Raw genomic sequence first — 19,172 nt, forward strand, 5'->3', positions numbered from 1 at the left:
CAGTTTAGGAGAAGTGACTTCAAGTGCAAACAAGCAGCAATGATGGCAGCCCTTTTATTATAGGTGGTAGATTTGACTGTCAACTACAGAAAACTGTTACAGCAGAGAAAGGACACTTGAGCCAGTCTCAACTCTCACCCTGATACAGGCCTTTCTCACCTATCATTCAACCTCTCCTTCATCCTCGTATAGGCAGAAATGAAAAGGCTTAATGCATCAGCTGTATTAGAATTTGAATATGCCCACTTCTTTGTGAAAGCTTTTTGAAAGTACTGTCAAGAGCCAGTCCCTCCTAGGTGCATAAACAACTTCTGTCTGGAATCAGCTAAACACAGTTGAGGCTGCCAGGAGCTGAGGTTACAACTGGCATTTTTAATGCCAGGATTCAACAGTCCATAGCATTTCTTAGCCATTTAAATTTGACACACACACCCCTCTTGCTTATGACTCTGTGCTTCTCTAAGAGCCAAAATGTGCATTCCTCATATGGTGCAGGTCTTCTAAGTTGGAGCAGGAACACAGCAGTAGCTTTCCTCTGTCCTCAAGTAAATATATTACTCAGGTATGAGCCAACTCCCCCTTGCTCAGCCAGTTTATGAACACAGCCAACAGAAATACTGGAAATACAGCATGCAAGAACTTTTTACACAGATGGTTGCTTCTGCCTTTCACCTTCTTTCCAATGTGTTAATGTCTTCTCAGTACAGATGCTCCTTAGGGCTAGTGACTGGCTTTTCAGCTATTCATGCAGCCTGCAGGGCAACAGAGGTCTGACCCCAGCTAGTGCTTCAGGGCAGTACAATACATGCCAAGGGAGGTTCTCTAGCTGGGAGAAGGCGCTGAATCACAGGACAAGCATTCAATGCCCTCACCCTGTTTGATTCAATCCTTTTACCCCAGAGACTGGTCACACTTTTCAGTGGTTAAATACAAAGGGTAACAGTGTGGTGGGAGACCTTTATCTGCCAGATTAGACAGATAAATCCTTGTAGAAGTGGACAGAATGCCAGGCCTCTCAGCTGGGTCAGCTGCTTACCTGTTTGGTGGACTCTAAGATTTCTAGATGACTGCATGAGCAGAAGAGAGGCATGGATTTGTCATGGTTCTAGACTCTAATTAAATGTCATCCATGGCCAATACAGCTGTCATTTTGTTTGCAAGTGAAAGTCAGGCACCTTTGCTCCCATCCCTGCTTACTGCCCAGGTAAGTTAGCGTACATTATGTCCACCAGCTAATCAGGTCTTCTAGACTTTAGGAGATAATTATGCTTGCTAATAAAGGCATAAATATGCTCTCAGTTTCCCCAGTAGTAGTCGTACAAATAATCTGGCTGGATGGTAGGGCTTGTATGGCAAGTAGAAACAGAAGTTCACAGCAGCTGACTTAAGAACTGCTACCGCTGCCTTCTCTTCTCACCTTGACAGCACTTGACTTTCGTTAGCTTGTCTTATTCATGTCTCCAAGAGAAGTATTCAGCTTCTCAGTCCCATCTTTTGAGGAGATAAGAGCAGCATAAATATTATTCCCAGCCATCCCAGCCACAAATAAAGAAGCAGATTTCCATTATCAGAAAGACTATTAGTTCTAGGTCTTGGCAAAGAAAACAGCTTTAAAGAAGCCTGCCTTCACACATCATAGACTTGTTGTAAAACCAGCTGCTGAGGTTGCAAATGGGCATTTTTATAATGCTACTTGAATTCTCGAGCTCTGCTATGAGCAGGCCTTAGCAGTAATATTAAACTACTTGCACTGCGTGAGTCTGTTTCACTGGTAAGCATTAGATTTAGATTGTGGTCTACCTTGAAAAGAATTGTGGAGAAAATCAGACTGCAGCCATGGTTTTCCACTACTATGAACACCTCCCAGCACTCCACAACAGGATTAGAAGCCAACAGTTGATTCTACGCCAGCTCTTTAGTCAACAGAAAAAGGCCAACCAAGCTGTCATTACATTATTTTCCTCTTGGTGACTAAAGAGCTGGTAGGCATTCCAGATCAAAATTCAGATTGCAGGCTCACCTGCCAAGTTTGCCATTAGGAGAAAATGCAATAATTGCTTTATATATGATGTAAGCTTATATCCTGGAGTCCCTCAGCGGTTTGTTAAAATGCCAGTTACCCTATGTCTTCAGAATGAAAGCTACTGTAAAGCTAGTGCCTGTTTCTCCTACAGAAACATTAAAACTTAAGAAAATGAAGGTATGTGGTTGAAAGGATTCACTCTGAAATCCTCTTTTAAAATAAGCCTGAGTCCCTTGATACTTAGTCTTTTTCCACTACACTTAGGTGAAACATTTTGAAGGCAAGATGGCAGACTTTTCATCCCACTAGGATATTAAGTACATACAGAATTCCATTGAAAGAGCATACAAAGCAACCATTTGGCACGCTGCAGGCAAACAGAAAAGCTACACGTGTATTAACTGGCTTGTTTCTGCCCACCTCCGGAATATCTGATAGTGAGCTTTATCATATAGTACCCTTGTGAGGCAGGAAATCTACTCTGATATAATCAGTCCCTGTCAGCCTTCCTATCAGCAAATCCAGAATGGTTTATCTTATGCTTTGTAGGCAAGTGTAAAAGCTTATTGCATGTAAGGGCAAAGTGATAATGACTTGTTTCTTTTTTTGAAACAGCAGTATCTAGCAATACGTACTTTTACCTAAAACTTTTCAGCTACGCCTCCTCAGCGTCTCTCAATTCCTTATTCATTTATTCATTGTCTACATTACAAACCCACCACAGAATTTGCAAGATGTGACAATTGATATCTTAATAACTTCTTTTGTTGCCTTATTCCTTAAATTGACAGCATAACCTGAGCTTTGTGGACAGGAAAGGCTGTGTGGTGCCAGCACATTCTAGGACTTCTTGTGACAAATTAAGCAGCACTTAAGCTAGGATCTATATTTGGGTCAAAGGGACAGAGTCACCAGCACCTTGAACCCTGCATTCAGAACAAATGAAAAAAGCACTCCAGTGACTGATGGCAAAGTAAAGGCTTTTCAAAGCCTAATACCACCACCTTGTGTACAAATTCGCTTTCAAAACCTCCCTCCTGCAAATGAAATATGAAATGGGTGGAGAAGGTGAAAGGAGATAGACTTGTGAGGAATTTACCCTCAATTCTATTTGCTGCAAGTATAACAAACCTCAAACCAACAAAAGGAAAACAAAGGATTCAGGTTCCATGTCACCTTCCAAATACAGATAAGAAACTTCTTGTAGTATCACTTTATGCTGATAGAACAGAAGTAAAAAGATATTAGCCCGGGCGTTATACATGTCAGACTTGCTGATAAGATTTTTTTTTCCTGCTTTGAGAGTGGGAAACAGCCATAAAAAGTTTACAGGGCAAAGGGAGTAACTCTTTAAACATTCCACTTGGCAAGAACATGCCTCTTTAGTCTGCACATATCTAGATAAGGCATTGGAAAAAAGTCTGTTCTGGCATTTGTTAGAGAACTACACCCAAAGCATTTATAATGGGCAGTCCTGAGCTGGGAATATAGACTATTCCTTTTGCCACACAAATATGACTTTCAAAACCAATTAGTTACTATTTGACTGGTTTAAGCATTAAAGCAATATAATTCTAAACTCGTTGAGGGCTAGACTAGGAAGAATAAAGGAAACCAATGGTGTTATGCAGCTTTTCCCCATCCTTGTCGTCATGATACCACATTAGCAACACCACTTTAATTTTCACCTTTGGAGTCTCTTTGGACAGTAAGGTTTTGGGTAGGTAGAAGCAAGTGGTGACATGAGAAAAAGGCAATCCAGTTCTGTTTCTAATCATGCATGTTCTTCCATTTTATGCCTATTCAGAAGTCACGGCATGTTAGGTCTACTAACAAGATCCTGATGAATTAATCTGAGCTAGCATCTTGCTTTTGGATCCTTGGAAAACTAACCAGGCTGTAGTAAGCACAAGCCTTGATGACTAACAGGACAAACTGCCATTTATTGTAAAGTCAGAAGGGAAGACAGACATATCCAGGCACAGAGCATTAGAATGAATGAGTTACACGCTCATAGGCATGAAACAAGTCAGTTGATTTTGGAAAGCAAGCACTGAAAGCAGGCAGCTCTATTGCCCACTGAAATATGGTCTCCACCAGAATGTGGAACAAAAACTGCATTCCCTGTAGTGGAACTGCTGTGCCAAGCGTCTGTGAAACACACTGACCAGACTAACCCTGCTATACATCTTTTCTCTCCTAGAAGATGGCCACATGTGGGGCATGAGGCTGGCATGCTGTCCCCATATTTCATTTAAACCATATATACATTCTGCACTGAAGACTGAGTCCTTCATTTTTTTGTGCTTTTCTACCCTGTCACCTGCAGTTAGCAGTCAGACTTTTTCTCCTATTAGTAGTTACACTGTCAAGTTTGAAGTTCACCTTACAAGTAATATGTTATAATTAGATACTCCCTAGGCAGACACATAGAATAAGTAAATTTGTTTAGGCATTTCTTACTGTGTGGAAGCTGAACTTCATTGCATTCAGGAACTCAGTACTGTTGACTACAGGAAAAGGTAAGAGTTCTTTGAGGTTTGTCAGCCTTCAGAGTTTCTGTTAACTCCCACTTGTCTCATTTTGATAATAGCCTTCCACTGTTTAGTTTGTCTGCTTGCTTTAAAGGATTTGCATAGAGGTTCCTCAATGGCCTCTCCTCTCTCTTCACACACAACTCAAGTAAACACGGCATGGGAAAAAAAAAAAACCAGCAAACACCCAAACAAACAACGAAACCTTTACAATGAAGGAACACCTATCCTGTGACAATACACCTTTGGCATTAGAGTCTGCCTGGATAGCAGTACAGGATGACCCAAATCTGGGGTGGAGAAGTTGCTAGAAAGTATGTGCATTCATAGAAAAATCACAGAATCACCAGGTTGGAAAGGACCCACTGGATCATTGAGTCCAACCATTCCTAACACTCCCTAAACCATGTCCCCAAGCACTTCATCCACCTGTTCCTTAAACACCTCCAGGGAAGGCGACTCAATCACCTCCCTGGGCAGCCTGTTCCAGTGCCCAATGACTCTTTCTGTGAAAAATTTTTTCCTGATATCCAGCCTGAACTTCTCCTGGTGGAGCTTCAGGCCATTTCCCCCTTGTCCTGTCCTCTGTCACTTGGGAGAAGAGGCCAGCTCCCTCCTCTCCACAACCTCCTTTCAGGTAGTTGTAGAAAGTAATAAGGTCTCCTCTCAGCCTCCTCTTCTCCAGGCTAAACAACCCCAGCTCTCTCAGCAGCTCCTCATAAGACTTGTTCTCCAGCCCCCCCACCAGCTTCGTTGCTCTTCTCTGGACACTTCACTTACAGCTTTTGCTCAAATACAGTGTTCCCAGTACTTTATATGCTTTAAAAGTAGGTGAATAAAGCATAAAAACAGCCCTGACCAAATGACAACCCACAGGACACATACAAGCAACTGTAAGTGAGCAGAACAGTTTGCATCATAGCTTTCTTCATGCTAACAGCAAGGGCATCTCCAAGAAACTGATGCTGTGCTAAAGGACAGGTTGCATTACAGGATTTCAGGTGAGCTACAAAACAAAAACTGATCTATTCTAAATACAAAGGCTTCAGTTCAGCACTCAATAGTACATCACAGTCCCAGGTACAAACATGTCATAGATCTTACCAAGACATTTTTTGTACTGTAGGGAGAACTATACTTACTATAGCATAAACCCTTATCAATATCCACTTTTCCCCTTAAGCATGCTCTTCTACCATGCAAAATAAGCTCCATCCACTCTGCTTCACTAGCTATTCCAAACAAGCACCATCCAGTCAAATACTCCATCTGCTACAAGTAGACAAGTTAGCAATCAATAGTGGGAAGAAAAGGTACCAGCCCGGTTCCCAGTGCAGTCAAATCCACGTCTCTTACCAAGACTAGTAAATAGGGTCTCTTCCTTAACTCCAGTCATCTCACCAGATTAAGATGAAAACAGCTTTTCTTACTGGCTCTTTACAAGGTGGGCTGAGACCAAGAGAGTTGACTGTTACCTTGGTCCAATAAACCTGACAGAAGCCATAGAGGATGCAGAAAAGCTTTCCAGAGGATATATGTCCCTTTTATTTTTTTGTCTGACCAATGACAAATGAAGATTTAGGAAAAAAAAAAAAAAAAGGAGTTCACTTAGGAGGATTTGTTTTGAGTGTGGTGGGTTTTTTTCAATTCTGTCTCTGGAGAGCAACAACCAACCTCTTCATCAAACTCAGAGTCAATCTTACATCACCTGACTTCGTTAAAAAGGATAAATAATGGCACATATCTTTTGCTAGATATTAAAATTGCTCTATTTCCTGAACAGTTACTGTATTTGGAAAGTCACATTTGGTGCTAAACATTGTCCATAAGGGGGAATTAATCCAGAATTAATACTCACCAAGGGTATAATTAATGTCAGATTAAAAAGCTTTTCTCACATTGAAAGCAAGCTCCTTGTTGACACAAATGTATGGCCTAAAAATATAAGAATTACATATGCAGCTAAGTGAGTTTGGGGGGTTAAAATTTTTTAAGTTAGCACCACAAAACCTGTAGGCTTTAGTTTCTTATTAGTCACATTTGCTTATTATTGGACTAATTCTGATCCATCAAGGCTTAGGATAACATTAGTACACTGAGAACCATCTCAGAAACATGTTGCTAGAGGGGATGCTCTGACAGGATCTTGCATAGCCTTAGCTCTAAATTTAGAGAAAGTTACTGTCATTTGTGGCAGCCCTCCCAAGCCAGACTCCAAACAAGCTTTCAAAAAAATTCAGTGTGGATCAGAAGGGATGACCAACCTAAAAGACTTCAGTTAAACCCACAATGTTCTGTTATTGGTCAAGACAGCACATACAAACACACTGAGTTCTTGTCTTACCTGTAAGCCACACCTCTTTCATGTGTTGTTTTTCCATTCATTTACAGATGCCCCAACTTTTATAATGAAGTAATACAACAATATATATTAATGCACTTATAGGGAAAAAGAGGCGAAGAACCAGTAAAATTAACATTTCTGTACAGATTTAGCTTTAAAAAAAGTCCCCAGGTACTGTACAGCAGTAAGAAGGAGTAATACTTCAAAAATTAATGAAGTTATAAGTGGTGCCCATTTACCTAACTCTACAGATGCTATCAAGTGGACACAAACCTTTGAGTGGATACTGAAGACACACTCTGAAAATTTCTAGGACATTTGGAAGAAATATCATGGATGTAGAGTAGGAAAAACAGGTAATTCTTTTCAGAAGTGAGGTTAGCTTTGATAGCACCTCTAAGAGAGCATCTCTAGACTCTTTTATCTTCAATCAGCCCTTTAAACTTGAACTGGCACCCGTTTTCAAAACCATCTCCACCAAGAACCTCACCTCTGTTAAGTGCCCTCAAAACTGCTATATCTAACAGAAAAGTATTTTATGAAGATTTTAAGAATGTATTCTGGTGACAGAATAGTCATGAACTACAACAGTAAGTTCAGTTTCCCCAATGCTAATATTCAGCTCACTCCAATAACATAAATATATCTCATATTAAGAAACAAAAAACAACACAAAAAAGCCTTCCTTCAGACAGTCTAAAATATAAGGGAAACTGTCTTGAAAGGTGACTGAAGAGGATCTCTGTTAAAGCTGACCAGAACCAAAAAGCCATTTGCACTGGGGTTTCAACAGTCACGCATTCCCACTGAACATTTTCAGAAAGATTAGGTTTACACAGCACCAAACAGAATCAGACCCCTGAGGCTCTTTTTCTGCAATGCCACACAGCAGCCACCACCCACCATACAAACAACCTCACATCACAATTCCCCTCTGACGAGCTTCCTTCAGTTTACACAATGATCAGTCCCAAGTGCATCCCACAGCAGCATCGCCAAGAGGTTCCCCTGGGAAGGGCCAATAACCACAGCATGGAACCCCGTCGCAGAGGCAACCACAATAGCTTTCTGCCTCAGACATGCTGGTGCCAGAGGCCAGCCACTCCACCACTGAAGAATCACCCAGCCACAATTCAGAACTTCACCTATAATTCTGTTCCACATCACTGTCTCCAGAAAGGGCCTGAAACTCTGTTAATTCTGAACTACACAACTGTAAAAAAAGAGTTGCGGGCTATGCTGAAGCTACCGCCAGGAAATTCAGTTCTGTGCTTGGACCATTCATTTGCTCAATACTCAAAACCCAGCTGGAGCAGGGTATACTAGAGATTCCTTGACAGGAATAAGAACAACAACAAAACAGATAAATCAGCAATATGATGAAAACCAGCTTCTAGTCTTGATGAGCTGTCACTCAGCTCTTCCACTTTATCCTGGTTTTCCCCTCCCCAGCAACACTGCCGCTCAGGGGTTGGCAGCAGCTCCTGGGGTAATGAAGCAGAGGCATCACTTTGCCTTAGGAATAGAAAAGGATGTCATGCCTTTTGATTTCCTTGCATTACACCCTCCTGTAATCCAAGATTTCTTCATCACCCTTTTGCCCATGAGAAGAAAATTTCAGTATCCTCTTTCCTCTGGGACAGACCTCAGCAGTGGTCAAAGAGGCAGCAGGCAGGCTGTTCCTAAAACTAACAGCCTGATTCAGACAAACAAAAGAGCCACAAGACAGGGCAAACACCTAATATACCTAATACAGCATCCAGTCAACCAAGAACTAAAGCAGACTGCAAGCACTGGCTGGTCTAGTCGGCACAGTTTTACTGCAGATAAGCAATATTTGGAGCTGTTAGCAGAGGAGGGACTTCATCAGGTGATTTGTAAAATTCCACTAGGAAGTTGCTCAAAGAGGTTTTGTCACGTTACCAGTTTGTCCGTGCTCTAGGAACATGGCAGAGATTACTAGAACACCCTTCAAACCTCAGAATTTCTTCTAAGAGGGAAAAAGATCACATTGAAAGACTTCCATTATACACAGATACAACCAAAACTTTGTCAGAGTGTGATGTTTGTATGACGGCATTCAATCCCAACTCCTGGAATGTTCCAGATGTGCAAGGCTGTAGAATTCAAACTAAAATATTGCACCTCCTTGGCAGCAGATATAATTCATATAGTGTTTCAATATATTACGTGTATTGGAATTAGATGATCTTTAAGGTCCCTTCCAACTCAAACCATTCTATGATCCTATGATTCTATATAAAAGCAAGTTCCATGTGCCACACATACGCAGAAAAATCAGTTTCAGATGTAAGCTTCCAGCATCTCAGAAGTTATAATATTCAGAAACCAGAAGGGACATTTAATTGTAGAAACAAACATTGTGATTACAGGCTGCTGCAACCTGCAGTCCCTTGCATTTTCCACCACACCCTCTGGAACCTGAACTACAAATGGCAAAAGCAAAGTTATACAGACAAAAATGCTTGTCGACAGCGCTTTCAGACCACTAATGAGAGTGGCTTGTTTGATTTTTCTGTTTCAGGAAGGGTTCCTTTCACCAGATGCTGTTTTCAAACTCACATCTACAACTACTTTCCCTGAGCACTTGGGCTGCTGTAGCATTCCAAGACTAGAGTCAGTATTTTTCTACCTACCATAAAGAAAAGAAAAGAAAATGCTAATTCTGTTACAGCAAAGCCAGTTTTGTGCTTTTTGAAGCAGGAGAAACAACTATGAGGTGAAAACATCCCCTTCTCAGGTTGTATAAAGGCAGTGGGGTAAAAAAAGAGTTTGGAACATTGCATGTAATTATTTTACCTTCAATCTTCAGTGAAGGAAATCCCTTAGGAGTAGAAGCCGTTTTAACCAGGAGAAGATACTGGCATACCTTTTATTGCTCTTACACTGAAAGAGCAAGAGGAAGGGCAACAAAGCCAGTGAAGAGTCTGGAGAACAGGTCTTATGAAGAGTGGCTGAGGGAACTGGGGTTGTTTAATCTGGAGAAGAGGAGGCTGAGGGGAAACCTTATTACTCTTTACAAGGACTTGTTTGTTTGGGGCAGCAGCGCTTCTTTTGAATCCAATTCCCCCACTTACTATTCATGAATTCAGTTTGCAGAGGTTTCAAAACTCGCAAACTGAATTCTTTTCTAAGCAAACCAAGCCAGATGAGTACCAGGTGTGCTTAGCCCCTTAGGGAACTGTAAGGGTCTTAATCAACAGTTAATCTTTTGGCCAGTCATGGATCATTTGTGTGATGGAGACACTTCACTCAGACTGCTAAATCTACTGCAGAGTAAAAAAATCTCCAAACCACATACACTGAGTGACGTGGCGCCCACAGCAACAACTATTTTTATCTACTCCTATGCTCCAAGTGACTCAGCATATGAACAGTGTAGGTCTTTCCAGGAAAACCCAGGACACTTGACCCCTTACCTGACTCTCTCTTCTTCAGCTCTTTTAAGCTCTGCATCCCGTTGCAGCACCTTCATTATCGCCTCCTGCTCCTCCTCAGTTAGGAAGCTTAGGTCAATCATCTTGGGGTGTGTGTAGGGCCTGGTAAAGTGTCCAGGAAGATTGTCTTGTAGTCCGCTTTAAAGGTATGGAAGAGAAGTCTTTCAGCAGATGCTGAGAAAGCTGGATCAGGTCACAGTCAGTGGTTTAAAGAGTCTCAAATGTTGCTTTCTTGTGGTAGAGTAAGTGCATGCTTTCCTAGATGAGAGACTTTTGGGAAAGTGTTGGATTCCTGCTTGCCATTGTAATGGTGTCTTCTCAGCTTGCCATCTCAGCTCTGCCTCCTGGAGTAACAGTTCATTGACCCAGTATACCCAATGTTTAAGAACAAACAAAACATCCCCTAAAGAAAAAAAAAAAAAAAGACAAGAACGAACAAGTTGTAGTATCAGGGATCAGGGAAGTAGATTAGGTATGCATTTTTAATTAAAAGAAACAAGTTTTTCAGAGTGATTAAACTACTTTGTGAAGTTCAAGTGGTCACTTCAAGTCAAACCTGCTCTACAGACCTCTTGAACATGGTGGCCATAAGAATATACTCATTTCCAACAAGACAACTCACCCTAACACACAGAATCAAGCATCATTCAAACAATACATTTTAAAATAAGTGCATTTTAAGTTGTCCTAAGTTGGCAGAATAATTTGGAGGAGAGGGAAGGGAGAACAAAACAAAAAAAAAAAAAAAAAAAAAACAAAAAAAAACCCCAGGAACATTTATCACATTCATTCACAAAGGAAGAAACAAGCCCATGTATTCACAAGTATTGACATTACATTCAAGGGCACACACTAAATCTATGTCTATGGCTCTCATACACAGATAGACAAGAGCCAGATATCTCTGAAGAAAAATCCACTACTGTCTTCAGCCCTGATTCACAACAAAGCAGCAAACAGAATGAGGCAGCCCAACATGCATCCACAGTGCTTCCCTTCTGTCAGTGTAGACATGGATCACATACACGAGCTCTCTTCACAAGGGCCAGAAGTTGGATTTGGTTTGTTTGAAGAAAGATTGCCTGAGCTCCAGGAACAGAAGACTTAAAGAGGAGGTGGGAGGGGGTGGAAATCAACGACTTGGGCTAAAACTCACGAGCTTGCCATGCTGCTTTACTTATCAGCAGCAGCACATTTCTAGGATACCATCTTTGGCAAGTCACTAACCAAACAGAGAAAAAGAATCAGTCCATGACGGTAAGCCATTGAACTTTTGGGCCTTACTCTGCCCTCATCAAAGTGTGCCTTGCCCTCCACATCTCTCTTCCCACTTCAGGTCTTCGAAGATTCCTTTCCCCTTCCAAGACATCAGAAAGGCAGGAGTAATCACAAGCCCTGGAGGAAAACACCCAAGGAAGTCATCAAAGCTGCCAAATACAACTTGTTGAAGCAGTGAGATGGGAGGAGGGTGGGAACGTTTAGAGGAACTTGTATGCTCCAGTTCAAGACATACGAATCATGTTCTCAAACCAGCCCAACGCCTCTTCCTGCAGGATTTTGCCTTCTATTTCTAACAAAGACGTGTATTGCTCATAAAATCTTCTCATGTGGTACTCAGAAAAGCAACACGTTTAAGAGATTATTACCTCGTAATCCCCCAAATAGGAATTCTATATCAGACTTTTGACCAAAATAGCCTTTCCCTCAAAACATACAACACTTTACTGAAGAGCAAAGCACCAGGTTTGCAAAGACAAGTTCCTTACAGTAAGCCTTTAAACTTTCTAGAAGCTGCTGTTAGGTGTAGATGGAATCAGAACTGGTATTATGTCCTTCTGATTACTTACTTTGAGGTCAAGAGCGAACCATATGTGTAATTTCCCTTCCCTTTGCACCAGCTCCTGCTTTGGGAAGGAAAGTCAGAGTATCTATGGTTACCTTAGGTTACCAATTTACAAGATAGAAATGTATCTCTACTCACAACATTTTACCACTATAGTGTATAATTATGTCAACAATACAATCCTATGGGGGCCCAATCACTGTCCTTCAAAATATATGGAAAAAATGTGAAATAATTTACACATAACCATCTCGAATATGTGGAATTAGAATTCATGTGGTAACATGAAACTCACTGCCTTATCCAAACCAAACTGCATCTATAAGCAGAAATTTACAATACTGTTCTGCCTCTGTTTTATAGCCCATGGTTCTGGATCTCTAAAAGAACAGGACTATTCACTTACATGGCAATCCCAACTGTTAAAAGCAAAAATCTCTTCTTCAAAAAAACTCAGAAGAATTAAAAAAATAGGCAGAGAGGGAAGTCAGGTGCATTGTGGTGTGTGACTGGATGCCAGGAGCCCACAAAAGCCACTCTGGTTAGAAGAGAGAAAAATATAAGAAAAGGCTCGAGTGTCAAGATACAGACAGGGAGAAATCAATCACTCACCGATTACCATCATGGGCAAAATAGACTCAGCTTGGGAAAATTAGTTTAATTTACTACCAATCTAATCTAAGTAGAGTAACAGACACCTGCACCATCACTAACCTCTATAGGCTGCACCTTGGGCCACAGGGGAATCTCTGCTCTGGTGCCTGGAGCACCTTCTCCTCCTTCTTCTTCACCGACCTTGGAGTTTGCAGGGCTGTTTCTCTCACATATTCTCATTCCTCTCTCTGGCAGCATTTGCCATTGCTCAGTTTTTCTCCCTCCTTCTTAAATATGTTATCCCAGAGATATTACCATTGTTGCTCAGCAGCAGGTCCGTCTTGGAGCCAGGTGGGACTGGCGCTATCAGACATGGAGGATGCTTCTAGCAGCTTCTCACAGAAGCCACCCCTGTAGCCCACTCCCTCTGCTACCAAAATCTTGCCATGCAAATCCAATACTTGCATCTAGAGTAGAGTTCCTTAGTGTCTCAGAGTGACACCACCACAGATGTAGTGAAGCCAGAGAAAAAGAAATAAAGAGCTGAATTTAATTTAAGCCTCAGGAACAGCCCTAGTGGAAAACCTGGTGGGAGGCAGAAGAGAGGCAGATGTAGTTACTGGACATGGTAGCTGCCTAATAAAGATACCTAACAATCCTTTAGGTATGTGCGTGTCTGTCTTAGGCCCCTGCAGTCTGACATTACCATGTGGAACACAGAATATTGACATCAGAGCCAACTACTGAGCACTCAAATCATGTAAGCAGTCACTGTACTTGCTCCCCTCGCCACAGAGTTCAACCGGGAGATTAAAACAAGATACTGGCACTGGTGTTACTCAAAAAGAAGCTTGGTCTCTAAAGATAACAGCATTTCTTACAGATGTGCAAGGCAGCTGCAGCCAGGTTAGTGATGATGCCCTCAACAATCCCGATGCCCAACAACCTTCTGCACCTGTTTATGTTTGGCTGCCATATTTATCTTCTCCATGATTCTCATTGTTCCATGAGGTTGGCATAACAATATCTCAAACAACCTGCCATTTGTAACTTTATTTTTAGAAAATGACAGCTTTATAATTAGCCAAAACTAAAAAGTGCTTCCAACAAACATAACTATCCTAAATTTGTTGAGGATCTATGACAGTACCCCTTCAGCTTACAAACACATACAGATATCTGTTTTGACTATCATATGGAAGCTTTTCACAACATCTGGTACACCAGTCAGCATCCCAGTGCTAATCTTAAACTCTGGATGCTGACTGAATGACATGTGCACAGCTGCCAACAGTCACTTATGCTGCAGCCACAAAATCTGGATAGCTGTGAACTGGAATTATCAAGGATTTCTTTTGTCAGCTGGGTAAGTTTCTTGCCTCAGATCAACGAAGTCTGCAAGAAAGCTGTTGTAGGAATGATGTCTCACCATATATTTGTCTTTATGGCTATAGAAAGCTGAGGGAAGACATGTCTATTAGATTCAAAGCCAGGTTGGATGAGGCCTTGGGCAGCCTAGTCTAGTGGAAAGTGTCCCTGCCCATGGCAGGGCGGTAGGAACTGGATGATCTTTAAGGTCCCTTCCAACCCAAACCATCCTATGAGTCTATGATTTAAAAATCTAAAAGAAATAGTTGGACAGCACTTAGAAAACAAGCTGCAGGTTCTATCAACTTCTTACAGTATTGAAACTAATAAAACTGGTGGAAGCAGAACTTCAGTCCTCACAAGATGAACACCAGTTTGAAAAGTCTGAGCATCCATGCAAGCTGTGGGCCTCACAGCAAGCTGCAGTGCTACTGAACTTCCAGATACCATCATTGTGTAGAGCAGTTTCTGCAACTAAGGTTGCACTTCCACTTTGTTTTCAATCAGCTGCAAGATACCACTTACCCTGGTGGGCTCTTAACCACTCTTTTTTCTGGTAGATAGCATACAATCTGGTTTCACAGATCACAAAGCTCTGGTTTGCTAAGTCAAACATACTTACTACGTCTGGCTTAACTGGAGCACATTCTCCTCCTACCTCTTCAGAGGAGACTCTTACATGAACTCTGATCCACTTGCACTCATCCTGTATTCAGATTTACATGGCATCACGTTAGTTGGTTTTACTTCCAGCCTAGGTTATCATCAAAAGCTTTCCCAGTACTGAGCAGTGCAGCTGAGACCCTCTAGGTTCCTTTGTGAAGCTAATGACATAATGCTTCAGCTGGGCATGTCCAAGTACCTGGAAAAACTGGCCTGATCTCACTGGATACACAGTTAAAAAGCTAGTAATGATCAGTTGGAGATTTTTCCCCCTTCAATGTGTATCATCCATACAGCGTAAATTGTATCACATTTCACTGTGATAACAAATCTTCAGTCACTGGAATCATGTCAGACACAAACTGAAACCAGAGCAGTTTTTAGACTCTGTATAAACAAAAAGAAAACCTCTTTCTGTGTGTAGTGTGCTTGGTCACCCCAAGATTGGCTGACAAATTTACTGCAAGGCTGGCTTTCTGCAAAAGACTGTTAGCACTGATGGCAAAAACTGGTAGCTTAGAGTAGAGCATCTGCTATAAGACCTAAGGCTATTTAATAAAAAAAAGTAAAAAAAAAAATTAAAATAATCAATACCTTCCTCTCCCACCCACTACAACCATCCCAAGCTCAACTCTTTTGATTTCTGTGTTGACGGCTTGTTCTCCTAAAAGCCCCTATAAATGCCAAAAAGAACAGAGAGGTCTCAACAGTCTGCGGGGTGTCACTGCAAGTTCAATGGGAAGTTTTCCTTTGCCAGGGAAGTTTCCAGATCTAAGTTTCAATTAAGACTGAAAGTTCCATAACAGACCAGTTAAACCATGGAAATAGATAGAAATACCATGTTGGCTGTTTTCTGGAGAAGGGCTGCAGACTAACGTTCATGAGTCTTGGCATATTTGGCATGATTTTTTTCTTAAGCTTTAAATTCAAATGAAACCACACAAAAATCTTCCCTTTCATAAAAGATTTCTAATCCCTGTAATAAACGGGAATATGAAATTATGTTTTGTATAACTGATGCATAAAAGCTTCTGTGTCTTGGCAGTAAAAGAAACAGAAAGAAGACCTAAGACGTAGTTTACACACACACAGTCTTAAGCCATTCACAACTTCCAAGTGCTTTAGGCCAAGCACTTCTCCAAGTCTTTTATCTTATAAAGCGACTCAAAAGCTCTCAGGCAGTTATACACCTTAATGCCTTTAAGTAAGGGTTTACATTTGTCAAGAACACAAGTCATAACAGAAAGACAACCTTGTCCACAAATTTGTTTACCTTTCAAAGAGCTCCATTTGCCCCTGCCCTGCTGCTTCCTCCAAGGAATGTCAATTTGAATACTGCATTCCAAGCATTATGAGATATAACATTAAGAGATACCACAATCATAGCTTAGAATTTGAAATTTTTACTCAGTGTAAAAACTGAGTATTAGAGTAGTTTGCCATGGTTGCCATGAAGTTCATCAACATGATCAGAAAACAAACAGCAAAATCTGATTCCAACCAAATCAACAAGACTTTCTTTGCATGCAGAAGCCTCAATGTATTAAGCTCACACTACAGAATTACTTTTCAAGTACTCCCTGTACAGTAGACCCAAGCTGCTAGAGCTTTGCTCCAGAGAATCTGTCCTGTAGCCAATCTTTCTAACTAAAGGAAGAGGGTGACAGCAAATCCTACAACCTGGCTGCTTTCACACTCCTATTTGTGCCAAGTCCTTCAGCTGAACAATTAGCCTGCAGGCCTGCCTGAGCAGCAGCTCTTGTCTGCATACATCTCCATGCCCTTAAAGCATTGTTACAAGTGACCTATCAGCTCTTAAAAATGAGGTTTGGTTTTAGGCATTTGAAAACTGCATATTTTCCTAACTTTATTTCTTCACTGCTACAACATATCATTACTAACAAGGAGGATGAGTTGGAAGTCCAGACATAAGGCAACAGGAAGCTGAGGAAGACAGATAAATGGAATTGTGTAACATAATTTGCAACTGCAGAGAAACTCAGATCTTTTCTGCGAATAGTAAGTTTGTCCTATACCCATGCTCAGGAAATAATAAAACTTTGTTTTTAATCAAGGAAGCCAAAAACAACACTAGAAACAATAAGAATTTTGCAGAACTGGCCCCTACTACACTGGAAGGTCACCTTAGACAGTAACAGTACCTCTGACTACCAGGCCTGCAAGCAACAGCTTTGCAAAAAAAACCAAAAAAACCAAGCAAACAATTCACCACACTCTCCTGAACAAATTTGATTCTCCACTGACATTTAAGCAGTACAGTCACAAGTAATTCAGCACCATCCTAGGCTCAGAGAATGCAGTTTTTATGTAAATACATGAGGCCAGTCCCATAAAGGGAGAACAGCTAAATAAGCTAAATGCCAGTGCTGGCACCAGAACTAATAGTTTAAGACAGTCATGAGCATATTTGTGCAGAAGATGTGAGGATTAAGGATTTCAGTCTGAGCAGTGGAGAAAGACAAGTCATTAACTTTCAAGAGGGACTTAAATCATTATTCATGAGAGTTTTAAACATGGTTGCCGGCAAAGGTAGGGACCTAAACTTAAAAAAAACACAAGGAGCTCTGCGTCATTTTAATCCTTGAAGGGACAGAAGGGAGGAGATCAACCAGCAAGATATGCTTATCTGTAGCCAATACAGTTACTCTTTCAAGAGGTGTTATCAGAGCATTTTCAAATGCTAACAGTTCAGTGTGCACAGCATATATTTCCAACAGTCCCAGATATTAATTTAGAGAACAGTAGTTGTCCATATGTATGTTTAGTCAGTGGGAGGTAGAAAAGTTCTTGTTAAGCTAGTTGTGAACTTGAGGGTGTTGGTGGAACAGGGACCTTTGCACAAGGATGGGATATCTATAAGGCAACATTGCTCTCTACAGTTATCTGAAAGGAGGTTGTAGGGAGGGTGCTGGTCTCTTCTCCCAAGTAACAAGGAATAGGATGAGAGGAAATGGCCTCAATGCAACAGGGGAGGTTAAGATTGGATATTAGGAAACATTTCTTTACTGAAAGAGTGGTGAAGCACTGGAACAGGCTGCCCAGGCAAGTGGTGGAGTCTCCATGCCTGGAGATGTTAAAAAAACATGTAGACGTGGCACTTCAGGACATGATTTATTAGGCATGGTGGTGTTGGTCTGGTGGTTGGACTCCATCTTACAGAGCTTTTCCAACCTCAATTATTCTGTGATTCAATGATCAAAGCTGCTCTTATAAACACAGAAATGCTTTATTTTATTCCAGTAACAAACCCATGTGTTCTTCTGTGCCACAGTCATTACAATAGAGTTAAGGGAAACAGTCTACTTATCTGCAATTACAGGTCCAGACAACGACAAAAAATAGACACCAAAAAAAAAAAAAAAGATACCCAATAAGCCTTGCTCACACTTTACCCTTCCTCAACAGTACCAAGATGATTCCTGCTGTTTTTAACCTGCAAAAGAGCTGCAATCTTAAAATATTCTTACTGACAGCCTTAGATAATGATCTTCAGCCAGCTGGAAGAGGAAGAAATGCAGCTAAAGTAAAACAAGCACTCAAGAAGAATTCCACTTTCCTCCAGGAATACGTGCTTTGCTGGTCCACACAGCTCTGCCTGTGATTTAATTTTACTCTTATTTGGCAAGAAGTCAAGATCTTCATCACTTTGAAGACTATGTAGACACATTGTTTGAATTAATAATAGTTCTTCTAGTTGCTAATTGTTTTCACTAGGAGTTACAACACAAAAATATGTTGTCAGTGCAAGGGTCCTGAAATATAATAGTGAAGGTTGCTCAGTCCTCAAGATTTCTGAAGGCAGAGCACTGTCTGTTGTGTAACAATGTTCTGATTTCCCTTTACAGGGCTAGAATGCCTCCAAAAGTCTAAGTGGGGAGGCTCACGCAGTTCAACTCCCACTGTCACTTGCCCATTCCTCCAGTCAGGATTGACATCAGACCCATACAGGGTCCACTTTAAAAAAGCACTTTTACATCTTGTTTGAAAACAGATCTAAACTAAAGCACTAAAACTTTCAAGAGAGATTGGAAGCTAACCAATTACTTTGTGGGAAGTTATCTCCTGGTCATACATACGCTTATCTGACACACATCTGCATTTCATGGCTAGATCTTTCTGAATGTTTCCCTCAACATGATTACACAACAGTTTCAAATCCTAGCAAGGAAGTTCCACAAGAAACAGCCAAAGTAAAGTACAGATTGTCCCCCCTAAACCTGAAACTCATAATGCAAGTAACATTAATTCGTCTAAAAGGTTTTGTTAAAATGCCAATGGCTTCCTGTCATTTGATGGGAAAGAAGTGCTCACCCTGTTCTTCTGC

At 41.1% G+C, this 19,172-nt stretch overlaps 1 protein-coding gene across 2 annotated transcripts in view; it reads right to left on the reverse strand.

Annotated features, from left to right (window-relative positions):
- LOC104068395 (synaptotagmin-like protein 2) overlaps positions 1–19,172 on the reverse strand; it is a 64,106-nt gene that overhangs the window by 35,440 nt on the left and 9,494 nt on the right. The window contains exons 1-2 of one of the 2 annotated variants that reach the window (XM_009571263.2): positions 11,644–11,662; positions 10,342–10,762 (exon numbers count right to left, since the gene is read on the reverse strand). In XM_009571263.2, the coding sequence (XP_009569558.2) occupies positions 10,342–10,442 (101 nt within the window). In that variant the 5' untranslated portion in view covers positions 10,443–10,762; positions 11,644–11,662. Of the gene's footprint in view, positions 1–10,341; positions 10,763–11,643; positions 11,663–19,172 lie in introns of those variants that run through there. The other variant, XM_054067863.1, reaches the window with a different exon arrangement.

This window comes from Cuculus canorus, chromosome 1, assembly GCF_017976375.1.
Source record: "Cuculus canorus isolate bCucCan1 chromosome 1, bCucCan1.pri, whole genome shotgun sequence".
Taxonomy (NCBI): domain Eukaryota; kingdom Metazoa; phylum Chordata; class Aves; order Cuculiformes; family Cuculidae; genus Cuculus; species Cuculus canorus.